Source organism: Miniopterus schreibersii (assembly GCF_964146895.1).
Source record: "Miniopterus schreibersii genome assembly, chromosome: 22".
Taxonomy (NCBI): domain Eukaryota; kingdom Metazoa; phylum Chordata; class Mammalia; order Chiroptera; family Miniopteridae; genus Miniopterus; species Miniopterus schreibersii.
The window spans coordinates 11699536-11719664 of NC_138124.1; the positions used below are offsets into that span (position 1 = coordinate 11699536).

General features: G+C 47.9%; 1 protein-coding gene across 7 annotated transcripts in view; it reads left to right on the forward strand.

Moving 5' to 3' along the window:
- SV2B (synaptic vesicle glycoprotein 2B) overlaps positions 1-20129 on the forward strand; it is a 73176-nt gene that overhangs the window by 40597 nt on the left and 12450 nt on the right. For all 7 annotated transcript variants that reach the window (XR_013997902.1, XR_013997903.1, XM_081124341.1 and 4 more), the window contains 7 exons: positions 4494-4674; positions 4984-5135; positions 10592-10725; positions 12052-12141; positions 13653-13763; positions 14599-14687; positions 17036-17200. Coding sequence is in view for 5 of the 7 variants with exons in the window: in XM_081124341.1 (XP_080980467.1) it covers positions 4494-4674; positions 4984-5135; positions 10592-10725; positions 12052-12141; positions 13653-13763; positions 14599-14687; positions 17036-17200 (922 nt within the window). In the remaining 2 variants the exon portion in view is untranslated. The remainder of the gene's footprint in view (positions 1-4493; positions 4675-4983; positions 5136-10591; positions 10726-12051; positions 12142-13652; positions 13764-14598; positions 14688-17035; positions 17201-20129) is intronic.

Here is a 20129-nt window from a genome sequence, read left to right on the forward strand (position 1 = left end):
TAATTAAAAAAAAATATGATTTCAGCCCGGCCTGTGTGGCTCAGTGGTCGAGTGTCGACCTAGGATCCAGGCGATCGGGGTTCGATTCCCAGGTCAGGGCACAGGCCCGGGTTGCGGGCTCGATCCTCAGTGACTCTCTCATCATTGATGTTTCTATCTCTCTCTCTCCCTCTCCTGTCCTCTCTCTGAAATCAATAAAGATATATTTTAAAAAACATATATATGATTTCAGAGAGAGGAAGGGACAGGGAGAGAGAGAGAGAAACATCAATGATGAGAGTCATGGATCAGCTGCTTCCTGCGCGCCCCCTACGGGGGATGGAGCCCCAAATCCAGGCCTGTGCCCTGACCGGGAATCGAACCTTGGCCTCCTGGCTCAACCCCTGAGTCACGCCAGCTAGGCATGTTTTTTGTTTTTTTGCATGGCTGTTTGTTTCTCCTTTCAGGTCTTTGAATATTTGCTTTACATATTTAGGTGCTTTGATTTTAGGTGCATAAACTTTATAATTGTTAAACCTCTATAATTGTTATATAATTGATGACTTGACCCCTTTGTCATTCATTATATAATAACCTTTTGTTTTGTTTTGTTTTTGTCTCTCATGACCATTTTTGACTTAAAGTTTCTCTGTCTGATATAAGTATAGCCAATCCTGCTCTCTTTTGGTTTCCATTTGATTGGAATACCTTTTTTATGTTCCTTTCACTTTCAGCCTATATATGTCCTTTTTTAAAATCCTCACCCTGAGGATATTTTATTCCCCACTGATTTTTAGGGAGAGTGGAAGGGAGGGAGGGAGGAAGGAAGGAAGGGGGAGAAAGAGAGAGAGAGAGAGAGAGAGAGAGCGCTTTTTTTTTTAATTTTAGAGAAATTAATGAATTGGCTCACATTTACACAGCTAGTGGGTGTTGGAGCTTGGATTTCTACTCAGGTCTGTCTGACTCTCAAGTTCTTAGTTATTTTTCCAAATCTTGCGGCCTCCTTGAGAGTCTGAGTGCTCTCTTTTTCAGATTAAGCCGTCTTCCATATCCAAGTGACAGATATGTCTTGTGAGTGGCAGGCCAGAGATCTCTTCCACTCAGTGCTTTTCTCTGTGTTCTTCTGGAATCTGCTCTGCCCCCGGTTTCCCCGGTATATAAGTGTTAGTGGGCAGAATGCCCGTGTGTCTTGGGGATGGATGCTGGGCTGAGCACACCCACGGAGCCCCTGCAGGATGTTGGGATCCACGTGGTGAGGCACAGATGGATTCTGCAGGGTGGAGGACCAGCTTTGCAAATCAGCGATGAGACCAGCACCCTCAGAGCCAAGCGCCAGCTCTCAGGGCTTGAAGCAGAGAGGATTTTGTGAAGTTAGAGAAAGGGTGGACACTAACAGTGTGGCAAAGAAGAGATTCATCATAAATACAGACAAGGATTTGTCCTGGTCATTAAATATCCTGCAAAACACATTCATTCTCTAAATTTAGAGTCAATGCAATTAATTGTTTAACAAGCATACAGTTACTGAGAACTTATTATGAGTCAGGTTCAGACTCAAGGCTGAAACATATTTAATGGCCCTCAAGAACTCAAAAATCTATGTAGCAACTTAGTTTATTCATTCAACAAATATTTATTATTTGTATCCCATGTGCTAGCCCCTGGGGAGAAAATAACTAGTACTTGCCTCTCAGGGAACTTACATGTAGCAGGACCAACAGGTATTAACAAACACAGAGACTTATTTACTTACTTTAGGGATTTGAGCTATAAATACTTGTGCTCTTCTGATCTTCAGTACTTGCTTTCCAGCAGGGGTTGGCAAACATTTTTTGTAAAGGCCCAGTTAGTAAATATTTTAGGCTTTGTGGGCCCAGATGGTCTCTGTCACCACTAATCAGCTCTGCCCCTGTAGCACAAAAGCAGCTATAGACAATACGTAAACAAATGGGCATGGCTGTGTTCTAATAAAACTTTATTTACAGGAAAAGGCAATAGACAGGATTTAACCTATAGGCTTGTAGTTTGCTGGCGCCTGAAATAGAGTCACTATAAATAAAATTGAGATAGAAAATTTAAAAAATCTGCATGAAGAACTGTCCTTGGGGGCTTTTAAGAAATAGTTTTATCCATTCCTGCTTAACTATAAGGATTGTTTAAAATGATTAGAACTGCTTGGGTGGTGTGGCTCAGTGGTTGAGTGTCAACCCACGCACCAAGAGGTCCCCAGTTCAATTCCTGGTCAGGGCACATGCCTGGGTTGCAGGCTCGATCCCCACTGGGGTGTGTGTGCAGGAGGCAGCCAATCGATGTTGATGTTTTTCTCATCAATGTTTCTCTCTCTCTTTCCCTCTCCCTTCCTCTCTGTCTAAAATCAATAAAAATAAATAGTTAGAACTGTGTCAAATGTGACCATTAGGAAACCAAAAGAGACTGAGCATGCAGAAACAGAAGAAATGACTTGAGAAGCAAGGCTGCCACTCGGAGTTTTTAAACACCAACAGGATTTTAGTAGTTTTTTCGGTTATTATTATTTTACAAATTCTGCTAGGTGCCTTTAAGTTTGAATACATATTTTTAAAAAGGGCACAAAACAAACCCCCAAACCCAATCCAAAGCAAACCATCCCCAATTGGTCTAAACATTTCCAAGATGTTAATTTGTTTTGTGGTCTTCTGACTGAAAGCGTGGGCCCCTGTTCGTCCAAATTGGCCATGTCAGTAATGATTTCACGCCCTCTTGGTCTCTCTGCCCCCCTGGTGCCTGGCAGCCTCATTAACAGAGCAGGGGCATGGTCGACGCTTCTGCTGGCTCCCAGGGCAAATGCTGGGAGCCAAGGGAGCGTGCTCTCAATCTGGAGAGCCCACATCTGTGCAATTTTGCTTTTAGCGCTTGCCAAGAAGATGCCACGTCTCAGCCCATTTCATTTTGTGCTGGACATTTTACATGACATTTCTAATCCTTATAACAATCTGGAAGGGAAGCGCTATTTCACCATTTTATGGATGAGAAAACTTAGGCTCTAAGGGGTCCAAGCACCTTGTCAAAACTAGTTAGGACAAGACCCAGGATTTGAAACCAGTGACGTCTCACTTTGAAGTCTATTGGTTCTCGTTTTCCTTGCTGTCCGGCCCATGGGAGATGTTTCTGGGTGACCGTTACATGTATCACCTTAGACAACCTTTTTATGCAAAGTGCATCACCCCAATAAGATGTAAGTGGCAGAGCAGTGCTGGAGTCGGTTGCAGGCCCTCTCTGTAGGAGAGAGGGGGACATAGTCCATGTCTTAGCCCCCCCTGAAAGGCCAGGAGCCAGTTCCTGAGGGCTCTGTAGCCATCCCTGCGGCATAGACTGTCAGCCCAGGAGAGGCTGTCCAGAATGCTGAGGAGCCACCCTGCCATCTCTCCGTGTCAGGCCGTGAAAGGGGTCTATACAGGAATGACCCATTTCCCTGTATAGACCAGAGCTGCAGAGGCGCAAAGGACTCCCCGCACCCTCCCCGCCAGGAACCACGTCAGACAGAGAACACTCAGGTCCCATGGGGGGTTCACCACTGCACAGCTAAAATGGCCCTGTGGCCTGGCCCATGTTGCTCAGTGGTTGAGCATTGACCCATGAACCTGGAGGTCACAGTTGGATTCCCAGTCAGGGCACAGGCCCGGGTTGTGGGCTCGATCCCCAGTAGGGGGCGATGTTTCTTTCTCTCTCTCCCTCTCCCTTCCTCTTTCTGAAATCAATAAAAAGCACACCTTTAGAATGGCCCTTTGTAGGCCAGTGGATATAAAAATCCTCCTTTATTTATACACCTCCTGCAGCACAAGCCCAGATGAGCTGGTTCTCACTTTGCAAGGGATTGTTTTAGTTTCCTGAGGAGGAAGCTTCAGTCTCAGATGTGAGCAGGGCAGGGAGGAGGGGAGAGGGAGACAGAGAAATGCTCCTGGGGATGTCATGGGGTCATGCCCCATGGGGTCCCCTGAACAGAAAAAATGTGAGCCCCTCCTCTCCCCGGAGGCTGCCGGAGCTGCTCAGATGTGCGGAGAGTGTCTTCTGTTTCACGTCTGATGTTGTATCTGATCACCTGCTTGCCTCTGGTGCTCGGAGTGTATATCCCGTGTGAAAAACCTCCAGAGATGCTGAGAGGTTTGTCATCAGAACCAGCTTTCTGGAAGGAAGTCAGGCCTTGTGTCTCAAAAGCCACACACTCATTAAGCCCCCTTGACCTCAAGCATCTAAAACATCAGCATTTAAAGAAAGGCACGCCAGACCCGGTTATGGTTGATCTATGTTAGTACGTGTACAGATGTGAGAATGTTTATTTTTGGATAGCGTTCCCAAGAAGTTGAATGTGTACAGAACTTCGAATTTTCCACGAAGGTCTGTTTCATTCCACCCTTTTATGTCAGTGACACGGAACTTCTAGGATGCATAAAACAGGCACTGGGGTTTCTAAAACATTGCATGGTCTCTAATGTTTTGTCTTCTCTCTCCCCCCTCTCCCCTCTCTTTCCCAACAGGGATGATAGTCTACCTAGGAATGATGGCGGGGGCCTTCGTCTTGGGGGGCCTGGCTGATAAGCTGGGGAGGAAGAGAGTTCTCAGCATGTCTCTGGCCCTCAACGCCTCCGTTGCCTCTCTCTCTTCCTTCGTGCAGGGTTACGGAGCCTTTCTGTTCTGCAGACTCATCTCAGGCATAGGGTATGTGGCCTCAGAGCCCCAGCTGGACCCTTCTAGAACAATGGCCCCTCCATTCTGGAACTCCAGCTCTCAGCGGTACTTCCAGAAATCCTATGTTTTTTTGTCTGACTTCCAAGATTCCGTATTGAAGTTAACCTTAGAAAGGGGTTAGGTTGTCAGGTCAGTGTCACTTGACCTTGGCCAGTCTTTCAAATTCACTTGGGTGTTTCCCCGCAGAGCCTAAGGGTGGGGTCGAGGCAACTGGATTTCTGCCGTGACCGTTTTTTTAGTGTGTGACTTCATTCTTCCTGGCATTGCTTTCCTCTGCAGCATTGGTGGGGCTCTGCCCATTGTTTTTGCCTATTTCTCGGAATTCTTGTCTCGGGAGAAGCGAGGGGAGCACCTCAGTTGGTTGGGCATCTTCTGGATGACCGGGGGCATCTATGCATCTGCCATGGCCTGGAGCATCATTCCGCACTACGGTGAGCACATGGCTTAAAGTGGCCCAGGGTCCCTTGTTACCAAGGCAGCTACATCCAGACCACATTTCCTGTCCTCCACCTTATTCCCCGCACTCATGCATAGTTCCTGTGTCACCTTGATCTTTCTAAAGAACTTCCAACACTGGAGACACATTGCTAATTTCAATACATGTATTTCAGGAAATAATGTGGTCTGTCCTCCCTCCCTCCCTCCCTCCCTCCCTCCCTCCCTCCCTCCCTCCCTCCCTCCCTCCCTCCCTCCCCCCCTCCCTCCTCCCTCCCCCCCTCCCTCCTCCCTCCCCCTCTACCTCCCTCCTCCCTCCCCCTCTACCTCCCTCCCTCCCCCTCTACCTCCCTCCTCCCTCCCTCCCCCTCTACCTCCCTCCTCCCTCCCTCCTCCCTCCCTCCCTCCCTCCCTCCCTCCCTCCCTCCCTCCCTCCCTCTCTACCTCCCTCCTCCCTCCCTCCCTCCCTCCCTCCCTCCCTCCCTCCCTCCCTCCCTCCCTCCCTCCCTCCCTCCCTCCCTCCCTCCTTCTCTCCTTTCCTTTCTTCTTTCTTTTTATTTGAAAGAATTTTACCTGTTATCTCATCCAGCAGTTCTCCCCCCAAAAAGTTAGGCTTCGGTAACCCCATTTTATAGATGATATAACAGAAGCCAAGAGAAGTTGGTGATTTTGGCCAAGGTCATGCCCCGGACATGACCTTGAACCCTGATGCTTCCCCCGCCACCCCCGGCCCCCATGCCACACTCCTGTAGCCTGCAGAAGTGGAGCAGCCCTTGCAGACAAGGTCTCGGTTTCAGTCGGGGCAATTTTATTAATCCGGCCAATTGTAAAAAGTAGATTCTCTAGACAGAGGCCTGGCAACGTTAGCATCCGCTGTTGGTTCTGGTAAGAGTAAAGTAGGGAGAAGGGAGCAGTTTGAATTTGCTTATGCCTCTTGAGTATCCTGGGTGACAGATACCATCAGTGTTCTTCAAAATCATTCTGAGAAAGCCACCGATTAAGGGTGTAGGCTTTGCCATGATTTGGAGCCTGCAGAGGTGTGGGGTTAGCAGACAACCGCTCCTGGAGCTAACCAACACTTCTCGAATCACCCGCCTCCTTGGTGTCCTTGTTTTAAATGTGTCCTGTGTGTGTTCTGAGCTAATGGAGGCCTCGTGTATATATTTTTAAGAAGTCTTAGTGTAGCCAGTGACTCCTCTATTAGTGAATGTGAAGTTCGGGGCATTACACTAATAATCCTATAAATCCTGAAATCTCAGTGGTTTAACACAGGAGAAATGCTCCCTCCTGTTAGGTCTGGCTGATGTCTGATCTGCAGGTGGCTCTGCTCCAGCAATAATTTGGGGGCTCAGACTCCTAACATATGACCCCACCGTCTTCAACATGTGACTTGAAGGTCTCTGGTTGTATGTGAATGGTTTTGAGGGACAGGCTAGGAAGTAGGGCACATCCTTCTGCTCTCACCCCATTTGCCCCAAATCTTTAATTTGATCACACCCTCCTGCAAAGGACACTCGGCAAAGCCATCTAGCTGCGCGCCCAGAAAGGAGAGGAAATGGGCTTGGGAGCGCCATGTAATCTTTGCCGTATGTGGTACTTGAGAACCCTCTGGATTTTGTATCAGAAACCAAAAATAAACAGGAACAGGAATAATGAAATAAAAAGTGAAAGAGTTTTCCAGATAATTCTGTCGCCAAAAGCAGTTCTGCACAATTTTCGGTACAAGGTTGTATTTCTCCTAAAATCAGGGTCTGCGTTCTACACTCAAACCCACACTTTAATTGCCCACTTACTGTGCTGTTGGTCGTGTGTGTCCAAGGAATTGCCTTTTCCCCACATAATTACTGCTTTAGTATCATTTCCCCTGTTAACTGGTCCAAATGTGTGAACCCTAAGAAATGATTTCCACATTTAAAGTGAGTAAAAAAACTTTTTTGAGGGGCGAGGGGAGGAGAGAAGACAAATAAGATCTGCATAAAAGCTGAGTCAAAGTAGTGGCGCTGTGCATGACTTGGGACGCATTGCTCCATCTGGTCCAGCCTTGGTTTCTTCGCCTATAAAATGGGCAGGGCAAGGAAGCAGAGAGAACCAACAGTAGAGGCCTGGCCCAGGCCTAACATTCAGCAAGTCTTGGGCTACAAAGGGCAGTGTCCTGCTAGCTTCCCCCTAAAAAGCAGGCGCGATCCTAGGCTCCCCGTTTGCAGACTGTTTATTCCACCCCCGAGGCGCGCCCTGCACCTGACCAGCGAGCAAAGGCCTTTGTGTTCCTTCGATTGGATCAGCTCAGGCCATGTGCCCACCTCAGCCCATCAGTGTGCCCCAGAGGCTACCAGGTCCCCAATAATTCCCATTCACCTCCTTTCTCGGTCCTGGCACTGGGGGTGGGGGCAGTGCCCCAAACCAGGTAAAGGTAACAGGGTGGAGAAGGCCTTGGAGGGACATTGTAGGGGAGCAACCCACAGTGGTCACTGCACGCTGCGTCATTTTTTCACTTCACTTTGGGCACCAAGGTCTGGGTGTCTGGTTTCTAAGAGAGAAGTAAAAGCACTTAGTCGGGGAGCACGTTGACCAAGACTGAGGGGGCTCCTCATGGCTGAATGGGCTGCACGGCTGCTCATTGACCTCTGCTGGTGGTTAAATATTTCACCCCAAATGGACAAGGTGTTTTTTATTTGTATGCTTGTATGAAGTCCGCGACTTTAACATCCCGTTTTAAAAATTCAGGCCTCTCACAAAGAGTTGAGGGGAGAGAGATGAGAGAAAGAGGGGAATAAATGGTCAATAGGAGGTAGGGGAATGGGGTGTGATGGGGGAAGAGAGAAATGCGAAAATAGACTCTGTTGAGTGGGGTCAATCCTTGGTAATATCAAAGAACTAAAGTAAAAATTTATATTATTAACTGAATTATTAGCCACATGAGAATAGAGATAGCATCCACTGTGTTCTGAGCATATAAAAGACACTCAATACACTTTACAGAATAAGTTTTTAAAAAATTACAAGCCTCTTAGATGGTCTGGCTCCATTGAAATAGGTATTAACTTGGAGGAAACCCATCCTAGAAATACGATAGATTTGAATCACAGCAAAATAGGAGTGATTATTATTATTATTATTTTTTATTTTTATTTTTGGTGATTATTTATCTTAAGCCTCATTATACCAGGACCAGATGTTTTGTCTACAGCGAACCAGACATCTGATGATATTTCACAATCAGCCCGAGACATTAATCCTCTAAACTCCTCTCCTCACTACAGGAAGGAGACTGGTGTTTACGCACGATTTGGGCTTGTGCAACCCATTTCATGGCTTTGGCTGGAAGGAGGTGACGGGAGGTCTTGGCACCAGGAATTTGGGTGACGGAGTCATCGAGAAAGACCGTTAATAAAACTCAGAATGTTTTCCTGGGGACTCAGAAAAAATGTGCCTTATGGAAGAGTAACTCCCACTGTAGCCAGCGCCACCAGCTGTTTGTGAAATCCCGACGCCGAAAAGTAGGGCAAGCTGAAGCTCAGTGGACTGAGCAATCCCTGTCTCCAAATTAATAGCTGTTCCACCTATTGAGGAGTGGTTCACTCTTTAATGTTATTTAATGCCCTGAAGACGTGCCTCATAAATGCAGTGAGTGCAGATTACTGAAGTCACCATAAAAACCACAGAGGGATGAGGGGGATAATGGATTTTGGATCATTTAAACATATTATCATAAAAAAAAAAAATCTTTCTGAGGCAGAATACTTTATAAACATACCTGGTTCTGCCCTTCCTTTGTCACCTAGCTGAGATCGGCTTCCCTGGCTTTGGTCCGCTTTACTTCTAATTATGCCAGAATGGTTTTTGGCCATGAGTTGAGGTGTAACTATTACTATGGCTTTATCTTCCTCTTTCTAGTATTACTCTCAGGAGAAAGGAGAGGCTTCTTAATGAAAATGAAAGCAAATAAACCAACCCCAGTGAGGTGGGGAAGGGACAAAGCCGGGCTGTACAAGAGATTTGATTGGGACTGAGGACGTTGGGTGACATGTGTGCTGTGTGGCCAGATGTGCTGAAGTGGCTTCAGTTCTCCACTTTGCCACATGGGGTTCCCTCTGGCTGGCTCTTTAATTGTGCCAACAGAGTAAGAAATACCTGCAGACACAGTAGATCTTGGTTACGAGCCCACAGCAAGGACAACTCCAAGCACAATGCGATTAATAGAGAATCCAAGACATCAGCTGCCCGCCACTGGAGTTGGCAGCTGGAGTTCTTTAAGTCAGTGGAATAGAGATTTTACAGACACATGATGATTGCCCTCTGAACTTTAGAAGCCAATGTGTTCACTTATACAGCTTTGTCTTTTAAAAAAATGCTGTTGGGATTGTCTTCAGAGATACTTCGGGTGGCGTAAGAAAATCAATCTCTTTATTTTATAACCTTGGCTTATAAAACAACTATTCTTTTGCTGGTCTTTGCTGGTGTTCTCCCATTTTGCTCGACATCTTTGGCACTGAATGCCATGGAGCTATTTCTAAATAAGCCAGAGCTACCCTCAGAGCAGGTGACTTGGTTGCTGGAAGTGTTCCCACGTGGCAAATCTGTGCAGGTCTCATCACCTGCATTTTATAGCCGTGCAAACTCACCAACACAAGCACAACGTGAGAAAACCAGAATCTGAGCTCTGATCTGTGTGACTGCAACGGTCCAGGCTCTTGCCACCGTGTGACAATTCTCTTTCACCGAGGGAAATCCGCCACCCATGAGGATATTTGAGATAATGTTTTATAGATCCTGAAACCAATTTCTGAAAGTAAATTTTGGAAATACTTGGAATAACAGAAGCCGAGTAGGAGCTGGCCGCCTCTCCATTTCAACGGTGGTAGAATTCATTTGAAAATAGAAGCTCAGTTTCTTTAAAATTATAAAACGTTAATATTATGACTGACAGTGTTTTTCAAAATATGGTCCTGAACCTTGTGTCCTGGAATCGCTTGGAGCTGACACTGCCCTTTGACCTGGGTTAGAGGGATCCTCTGTCGAAACCTTGGGTCCTATAGGCTTTCCTGCACCCACACCCCTCCCCATGAAGAAAGGGGTCTCTGAGGCCAGGGTCTCTGCATCCTCAGACCCTGCTGTGGGGACTCAGGACCCAGGAATTTCCACTGAACTCAAGGGGCCATGGCAAGGATGCCGATCGTCAGCATGGTGGCGTGCGTGGTGTGTCCACATGTATGAACACGAGGCCCTCACTCTGCAGGAGGGGTGGGGAAGAGGGAAAAAAGGGGGGCCCACAAAGGAGGGTCCTGTGCTTTTTCTGGGCAGACTTGGGAATGAGAAACTTCGGTGGTGCAGCAGGGAGTCTGCATTTGCACCGGCTTCCCGGGCGATGCTCTTGTGCCCTGCAGCCCGAGAGCCAGGGCTTGAAGGTCGCTCGGAGATGGTGTCAGAAAACCCTCTGCTTTCTCCTCGGCAGGCTGGGGCTTCAGCATGGGCTCCCATTACCACTATCACAGCTGGAGGGTGTTTGTCGTCGTCTGCGCCCTGCCCTGCACCGTGTCCTTGGTGGCCCTGAGGTTCATGCCAGAGAGCCCGCGGTTTCTGCTGGAGGTGAGTCAGCGCCCCTGCCCCAGGTCAGAGCAGCGGGACAGCGACAGGAGCTTCCTCAGCCCCGTAGGCCCTCTTCTTCCTCTCTTGCAAACTCCCCATGTTGGCTGACCTGGCCCCTCAATGAATCTGGCTCCATTGCTGCCCACCCGTGATGGTTGCTTGCCCTGGATTCAAGAGGGGCTCAGGAGCTCACTGAGCACTGGGCCAAGGTGCAGGGGGCCCCCTGGCACCCACTCTCTTCGGAGGCCTGGATTGTGTGGCTCTGCAAAGCTGCGTGAAGTTTCTGCTTGTGACATCTGTGGTAAAGCTTATTGCTTCAGGGCCCTTGGCCGTGCAGGACCCCTTCCCCCCAGAAAGCCACTCCCGATGTCCTGAGAGGTGACTCCTTGGCGCCTGCCACCTTGCATTCTTGTGTGTGCAGTGGTCAGATGTGGCTGGGCTGGTAGAGGGACAGTGGGACTCACAGGCTCCTATAGCCCCAGTCCTGAGCCCACTTATGGGCCTCCTTCTCGACCTTTCTTCAGAGTGAGCCTCCTTGTTGAATTCCCCACTGACCAGGAGACAGATGCAGCAGGGAGCGTTGTGTTTTTTTTTTAATCAGGGACATCTCACACGTTACCTTTGTTGTGTGTCAGTGTCCTGGGGCTGCTGGAACAAAGGACCGCAGACTGAGTGGCTCAGAGTAAGGGACATTTGTTGTCTCACCGTTCTGGAGGCTGAAAATCCAAAATCAAGGTGTCGGAAGGGCCACCTTCCCTGTGGAGCCCTCAGGGGAATCCTTCTTTGCCTCTTTTCCTTGGTCCGCAGCTGTATCACGCCTGTCCCTGCCTTTGTCATCACACGGGTCCTCCCTGTGTGTCTCTGCATCTTCTCATAAGGACACAGTCACATGGGCTAGGGACCCACCCTGCTCCAGAGTGACCTCATCCTGATTACATCCGCAGCAGCCCTTTTTCCAAATGAGGTCACACTGGGAGGTCCTGGGGGTTAGGACTTCAGCATATCTTTTGGGGGAGACACAGTTCACCCCCTAACATGTTGTGTCTTTGCTCTGTCCTGCCCAGTGAGGAAATGACTTCCCCCCAGCAGTCCCTTCAACCTTACAACCCTGAGCAGTTACTCGTAGCTCATAAGGATGTTAATTCTGAGCATTCACACCTCGAAGGCACAGCCTTATTGTCCCTCCACTGTGCGCTGGTGACAGAAACCTGTCCTTGTGTTTCACAAGCCCTGCAGAGCAACGAGTCCACATCCCCTTGTCTCAGATTCAGGTGTCAGCGCTAACTAGCCAAGGACTTGTCACATGTCTTTCCTTGGTTTTACCAGATGGGCAAACATGACGAAGCTTGGATGATTCTGAAGCAAGTCCATGATACCAACATGAGAGCCAAGGGGACCCCGGAGAAGGTGTTCACGGTGAGCGCGGTCGCTTCTGCCAGCAAAAGGCGGCCTCTCCTCTTTCCTGGTTTGCCGAAGAGAATTTTATTATATAAGCACATTCCCAGAAAATTTGTCAAAAGATGAAGAAAACCCCTGCCATTCGTATCACTGTGTCATAATTCATTCTTTTGCATTTTGACGGACATCCTGTCAGTGCCTAAGGTCAGAGATTTTTAACTGGGTTAAAAAACCCTAAGGTTGGAGAACCCCTTTCTTCACATCCTGGGTTTGTTTTCTAAGAGCCGATGCCTAGAAGTAAAACGAGCTTGAGTATTTTTATAGCTCTTGAGATACGTTGCCAAATTATATTTCAATAAGATTGTACCAGCCTACAAGGCCACAAGCAATAGGTTACCCATTTCTCTGCGCCCTTACCACCATCGGCTGTTAGCCTGAATTTTGTTTCTTGCTGGTTTACAGAGTTCAAAAACTAGTAAATGGTAATTTCCACAAAGATGTCCTGTTACTTTCCAGGATCTCTGCTCCTCCCTACCAAGCTCTGTGGCCAACCCTGAGGAGTGCCCGCTGCAGGCCTCTCTGTGCACCTGTTGGCATAACTTCCTCTCAGACCCAACCTCAAGCCCGTTTCCTCCAGGAAGCCTTCCTGGATTAACTCCCACCTACATGGGGGTGCATATATCTTTCTGAGTCAGTGTTTTTGTTTTATTTGGATAAATACCCAAAATGGAATTGCTGGATCATATGGTTGTTCTAATTTTAATTGTTCGAGGAACCTCCATACTGTTTTCCATGGTGGATGCACCAATTTACATTCCCACCAGCACTGCACAAGGGCCCCCACTTCTCCACACCCTCGCCAACACTTGTTATTTCTTGGCTTTTTTATAGCAGCCACAGATATGAGGTGACATCTCATTATGATTTCGATTTACATTTCCCTGATGATTAGAGATGTCGAGCATCTTTTTATGTGCTTATTTGCCATCTGTATGTCTTCTTTGGAAAAATGTTTATTTAGATCTTCTGTTTTTTTGTCTGTGGGTTTTTTTTTTTTTTTTACTATTGAGTTATATGAGTTCTTCATGTATTTTGGATATTAACTGCTTATCAGATATATGATTTACAAATGTTTTTCCCATTCAGTAGGTTGCCTTTTCATTTTGTGGAAGATTGCCTTTGATGTACAGAAGGAAGATATGCTTTCTCTTATTCTGTTGTGTTTTTAAAATGTCCTACATAGCAAACCCCATTCCCCCCCCCCCCACAATTTCCTAAGTGGGTTCTAGACTTCTGTGATGTTAATACCCATTGAGGATAGACTTGTGAATTTTAAGGTAGAGTCAACCCTACTGTGGGAAAATCAGATATAAATGAGAATTCAGTGAATTATGACCCACTAACCTCCCAAAGGCATGACTGAGGGAAAAGACTGATTCATTTTTGTCTGCAGTTGGATAAATAAACTAAAAATGGACAAGCCTGATACAGAGTAGGGTTAAGATTCTCTAGCCCATTGCTCTTTACAGGTTTCCCACATCAAAACTCCCAAGCAAATGGATGAATTCTTTGAGATCCAAAGTTCAACAGGAACTTGGTACCAGCGCTGTCTGGTCAGATTCAAGACCACTTTCAAGCAGGTATGACTGGGGACACATGGGGATGGGGGGGGGCCTGTGGCAATCTGTAACCTCAGTGGGTGGAGAACAGAGGTCTTGAACACCCCCATCAACCCGGGCCAGTGTGATGGGGCGGAAGCCACCCTGCTTGGGGACATTTGGGTCAGAGCCCATGACCACCTCTCACTTGCTATGAGCCGTTGAGCCACAAACTCTCTAAACCTTAGTTTTTTTTTTCATTGCTCTTCCTTCCCAAGGCAGAGATTTTGAATGTAGCTATAAAATGTGTCGTCTGAGTAGATGTCCTTCCCTCTAGCATCCTATCTTTCAGTAATCCATAGGAAGAAAGGAGGGAGTGAAATAAATGACCCCTTGAGGTTTGCTGGTGATTTCTGAGACTGTCTTCATGAAGGGCAAGGCCATTTCTGCAGAGAAGTGGCCCTTACAGGGGCAAGTCAGTTGTTGGGCACCGAGGCACCTGATGGCCGGAGCCTGCTGAGGCTGGATGACCTTGGTACAAGGTCATTAAATATGTGGAATAGCAACCTGTCCCCGCAGGCAGGGAGCGGAACTCGGCACTCAGGCTTACTCCGGGCCTTGAGATCCCCACTCACTGCTTTTGTCACACGCATGGGACAGTGTAGTGCTCCCGGGGAAGACAGAACAGGACTGTTAGAGGTTGAAGCCGGCCAGTAGGGAGAGAAGAGGCTTCCCTTGGAAGAGGATTGCGGCTTCTGGGAGGCACCGTCGCTCACCCTCTCCCCGGCTTCCCGGGCAGTTCACTGGACAACCTTAGAAACGAGCTATGTCCTGTCACCGGGTCCCTCCTTTGACAGCCGCTGTCGCGTGGTTACAGGTCTGGGATAACGCGCAGTACTGTGTGCTCGGGCCCTGCAGGATGAACACGCTGATCCTGGCCGTGGTCTGGTTCACGATGGCCTTGAGGTACGTCCGTCCTTAGTGTCACTAAATTCTCTGCGCTTCACGTGTCCCGTCTGCAGACGGAGGCTGGCGGTTGGTTGTAACCCGCGGAGCCCGCGTCGGCCTGGGTGCTCCCGGCAGCAAGGAACGGGCAGGTCACTCCAGGGGCGCCCCAGCGGGGACATTCCTTACTCTTGTGACAAGGGTTCCAGGAGGGGTTTCAACCTCAGGCAGGTGTCACACGCTTTCAAGACGCCCGTGCCGCCCTTGGCATCCTGTCCCAAGGACCCTCCCCGCGAGCCTCTGTTTTTTAGCAGGCAGGACACCTTTGTCAGGGGATGAGTGTCACACACCCAGGGCGACACGGCTCACCAGCGAAGGGGATGCGGTTTCCCACTGATTCCAGACGAATCTGGATTTGCCTCTGAGCTGATGATGCCGTTGGCCTTCCTGAGGGTTTGATACGAAGTGAAACGTCTGTTCCCAGGGAGTGAGGGCTGAGGAGGTGGCCGCCAGGGTCACTGTGAATATTAAGTAGGGAACATAGGGAGGCTGTGCAGTGCTGTGCTCTACAATAAGGAAAACTAAAGAGAGTAGGGTGGCTGGTAGCTGGCTCGGCCCTCAGATGGCAGGATCCCACCCCAGTCATTTCATTCACCTCCAAATAGCACGACCCTTCTTTCTGGGCAAGGTTTGGGGCCCGCATACAGCATATGAGGCTGTCTAATTGTATATCATAGTGCTTGCGGTAGTTCCTGGCACAGAATAAGTGCTCAATAAATTACAGTCATCAACTAGGAACTTGCAGGGAGATTTATTATTATTATTATTATTATTATTATTATTATTATTATTTTTTTTATTGCAGGGAGATTTTAAACTTCCACCTGTGATATTGTTTTGCTCGCCACCACCCGTGACCAAAGACACGCTCCCTTGATTCAGTTAAATTGTCTCTAACGACTTCTGCCTCTTTCCTTCCACCTCCTGTGCCCAATCGATCTTTCCCTTTCCTGTTTCTCATTCCTGTGTTTCTTTTAGCAAAGTTAAGCTAATATATATACCTATTTTTTCCTGATTTTCCTATTCAAAGGAATATCTGCTTTTGGTACTCAGCAATATATTCCTCCTGGAGACCTCTCAGACCAGTAAATTGAGATTTTCCTCAGTCCTTACAGAGGCATAGCTCATGTGCACAGCCCTCCATGGAAAAGTACCCCTCTTTATTCAACCGGGAATTTATTGCTAGACTCTTGGGGAGGCTTCAGGCTTCTACTATTGCAAACCAAGGTACAATGAATAACTGTCTGGAGGCTACTTTGTATTGTGCAAGTTTATCACTGGGATAGATTCCTAGGATGGGATTATAGAGTCCAAGGGGATCAATCCATCAGTCATTTTTTATTGACTTCAGAGTGAGAGGATGGGAGAGAGAGAAAAATGGATGAGAGGGAGAGAAACATCGATCAGCTGCCTCCTGGACGCCCCCTGCTGGGGATGGGGCCTGAAACCCCCGCATGTGCCCTGACCGGGAATCGAACTGGTGACCTTTTGGTGCACGAGACGTTGTTCAACCAAATAAGCCACCCCGGTCAGGGCCATCAGTAATTTTTTTAGTCATTGACCAACTGTCCTCCGTATGATAGTGTACAATTTTTCCCATTTCCCAGCAATGCATGAGAACACCTGTTAACCCACAGCCTCCCCAACGGGGTGTTTGGGCAAACTTTGAGGTTTTGATAGTCTGGTTGGTGAGAATGGTAAACACCATGTAGTTTAATCTGCATTTTTCTTATTATGAGTGGGATTGAGCATCTTTTTTTTTATATGTCTAATGACCACTTCTGGGTGTGTGTGTTAGTTATCTTGAATTTTCCAGGTATAAAATCATATCATCTACAAGTAGAGGTAGTTCTACCTCCTGCTTTTTAAATTTTTAATGTTTTTTTTCTGTCTAACTGGGTTGGCTAAGGCCTACAAAATAGTGTCAGTAGTAGTGGTGATAAGGGTATCCTGGTCTTGTTTCTGATGTTAGCAGGAATATCTTTAGTGTTTCCCCCATTAAGTAAGACTCTGCCTTTTGAGCTGAGATATGTATTTTCTTCCACGTTAAGGAAGTGTCCATCGATTTCCAACCTATTGGCATTTTAATCAGGAATGAATGTTTTCTCATCAAATGACTTTTCCGCATGTAGGGAGATGGTCACGATTGTTTCCCTCATGTCTGTTACTGTGATGCGTTTCATGATTAGATTTTCTACTAATGAACCATATTAATACGTTTAAAATGAGTGTTATCTACCTCAGACCAGGAATGCGGGATGATCGTGAAAGAACAGAGCGGTTCAAATAGTCTGTCTTCTCCCTTCCAGTTACTACGGCCTGACAGTTTGGTTCCCCGACATGATCCGGTATTTTCAAGATGAAGAATACAGGTCCAAAATGAAGGTCTTTTTCGGCGAGCACGTGTACGGGGCCACAATCAACTTCACCATGGAAAACCAGATTCACCGGCATGGGAAGCTTGTGAATGACAAGTAAGTGAGGGACCGTGGAGTCCCCTGGATCAGGGTGACAGTCCATGGGGACTGATCTTGGGAGAGAGCCGTTGGAAAGGTGGGAATTCAGTGTGGCGGAGGGATGACCTCCGAGTCTATTGTGGTAGCACAACTTGTCGTGGCTGCCACAGGCCCAGTCATTCCCCTGGTGGCTGTGTCTGTGTGGTGCTGGCTCCAGGTCAGCCCTGATCTGCTGCTGTAGCTGATTCATCCAGGGATGGAGGCATCTGACTGAGGAGCTTCAACCAGCCCGTCTTTCCTGAGACCCACACCTTCTGGTAGAGCCCTGCAGGGAGCTGTCACCCTTTAGGGCCACCCGCCAGAGCTCTCGCCGCTGGGGTCCCTGCCCCAGCCCACTGCCTGGTTCTTGACCTTTCTCTTTGATTCTGGACACTCTTTCAGATCAAGACTAACATGACACTATCTCAAGTTACCCTCCTAGCCAATATTACCTGCAAGGACCGGTCAGCATGGCCAGTCTTCCTCCAGAGGCTTGTCTCTGTTTTTCTGGGGCTGCTTTCCTCAGTCCTTTGGACTTCTTTCTACTCCTGGGACAAATGAAATGCGCAGTCCAGCCCACTGGGCTTTAAGAATGCCTCTTTGAGGGTGCTCTCTGAAGCCCCCCACATGGGCCAGGACAGGGCTAAGTTTACCCCGGGCCTCCTGTTTCCTCTGTCGTTTCCCTTCTTGAACTGTACCCAGCAGGTCAGCAGGTCAGGCCTCGTGGTGGCTACAGAAATACCATGGACCAGATAGTTCACTGTCAGTGACAGAAACGGCCCATGTCTCTCACCCACCGCGACTTCTCTCCTGCAGTTCATGGCCCACCTCCCCCGCCCATGTGTCTGAGTGAAGGGGCCCTGCCGCCACCGTCAGCCACCGTGGGAAGGGAGCGCGTGTCTGGGTCAAGTGCAAGGAGGTGCCTTCTCTAGTCTAGTCCATGTGGCTCTTACAGGCCAGACCTTAGCAAACATTTTGCTGTTATTTAGGATGAGAAAGGAAATATGAAAGGAAAGGGGAATATTATTCCTACATCTACGAGCCCTTTGGCAGGAAAGTTAGGGCCCAGTAGCAGTGGACCTGGAGTTCAGATATTTAGGTGACTCTTTAATTTTAATTTTTATTTATTTATTTATTTATTTATTTATTTATTTATTTATTTATTTATTTATTTATTTTTATATATCGTTATCGTTATTGATTTCAGAGAGAGGAAAGGAGGGGGAGAGAGAGAGCTAGAAACATCAATGATGAGAGAGTCATTGATCGGCTGCAGCCCACAATCTGGGCCTGTGCCCTGACCGGGAATCGAACCCTGATCGCCTGGATCCTAGGTCGACGCTTAACCTCTGAGCCACGCCCGGCCGGGCCAGGTCACCTTTTTAAACACAGAAGCTCAGTCACAAACATCTACACATTCACGTGGGCCATGCACACATTCCACACTGCTATAATCTGAGGGTGGCCACTCCAGGGATGGCAACCCCAAAAGCTACTGGGGGTAGACCCAGGATTTCTCCAGGATTCTCCCAGGATTTCTCCCTCTGAGGACTCTTCAGCAGAAGTCGAGAGGTCTTGTGTTGGCATCACCAAGGAAAAAATGTTGCCATGACTTTACTGGAACATTTTAGAAGTGTGGAAACCTAAGAGACGTTTTGGATGGCTAGATGTCACCCATGATATGACATCATTTCCCACAGAGATGAATCGACTAAAAGAGACCATTTATGAAGTTTCCAATATGCAGGGATTTTCTGTTGTGACTTTGGTGATAATAAAGATAGCAATGACAAAGATGATAAGGCCAGTGATAAATAATGACGGCAGCCAATATTATTGGGCACTTCTGTGTGCCAGGTGCTGCCTGAGTGCCTTACATAGGTGACCTCATTTAATCTTCACAAAAATTCTAGGAGGCAAGAAATGTGCTTTCTACTTTACAGGCTTAGAGAGGTTGAGTAACTTGCCCAAGTCACACAGCTAATATGAATAGAAGTGTCCCTCTTGCAACCCAGGCATTTGGACTCCAATCCCATACCCTTGACAACTATAAATGTCTTTTCGGGGAAGTCTCCATCCCCACAGAGGCCCTGTTCCACACGGCGTTTTCTGCATTTAAAGGTTCCTCTAGAACGGGCTGGTTTTGAATTTTTCTTTTTTTAACCTTCACCTGATGATATTTTTTCCATTGCTTTTCAGAGTGGAGGGGGGAGGGCATTGGTGGATCGCCTCCAGAGCCCAGGGATTGAGCCTGCAGCCCAGGCACATGCCCTTGACTGGAATCGAGACCCTTCTGTCCGAGGGCCGACGCTCTAACCACTGAGCAACCCAGCTAGGGCTGAAGTTCTCAGGCCTAGTCCTCGTAACCTTTCTCAGCCTGCCGAAGCTCTCAGCAAGCTCGGGCATGAGCGGGGAGGAAGCAGGGCCGCTGGGAGCAGTGGCCTCATCTTGTGTGCCCAGGAGCCCAGGGGACCATAGCATTTTTGCCAAGGGCCTGGAGATGCACAGAGAGGCCAAGAACCGCCTGCTGGTGCCGATGTAAATATTTTGTCGCAAAGAAGTTTTACAGTATTTCTTTGTTTCCACGACATGTGGATGTTTCTGTGATTATTAAAATGTAAATCCCTTTAAAAGTGGCCAAGAGTTCATTTTAAATTGCCATATATGCCCGGCCGGGCGTGGCTCAGAGGTTGAGTGTTGACCTGGGATCCAGGCGATCGGGGTTCGATTCCCGGTCAGGGCACAGGCCCGGGTTCTGGGCTCGATCAGTGACTCTCTCATCATTGATGTTTCTGTCTCTCTCTCCCGCTCCTTTCCTCTCTCTGAAATCAATAAAGATATATTAAAAAAAATAAATAAATAAATTGCCATATATATGCTTTTAAACCAGTGGATACTAAAATTACAG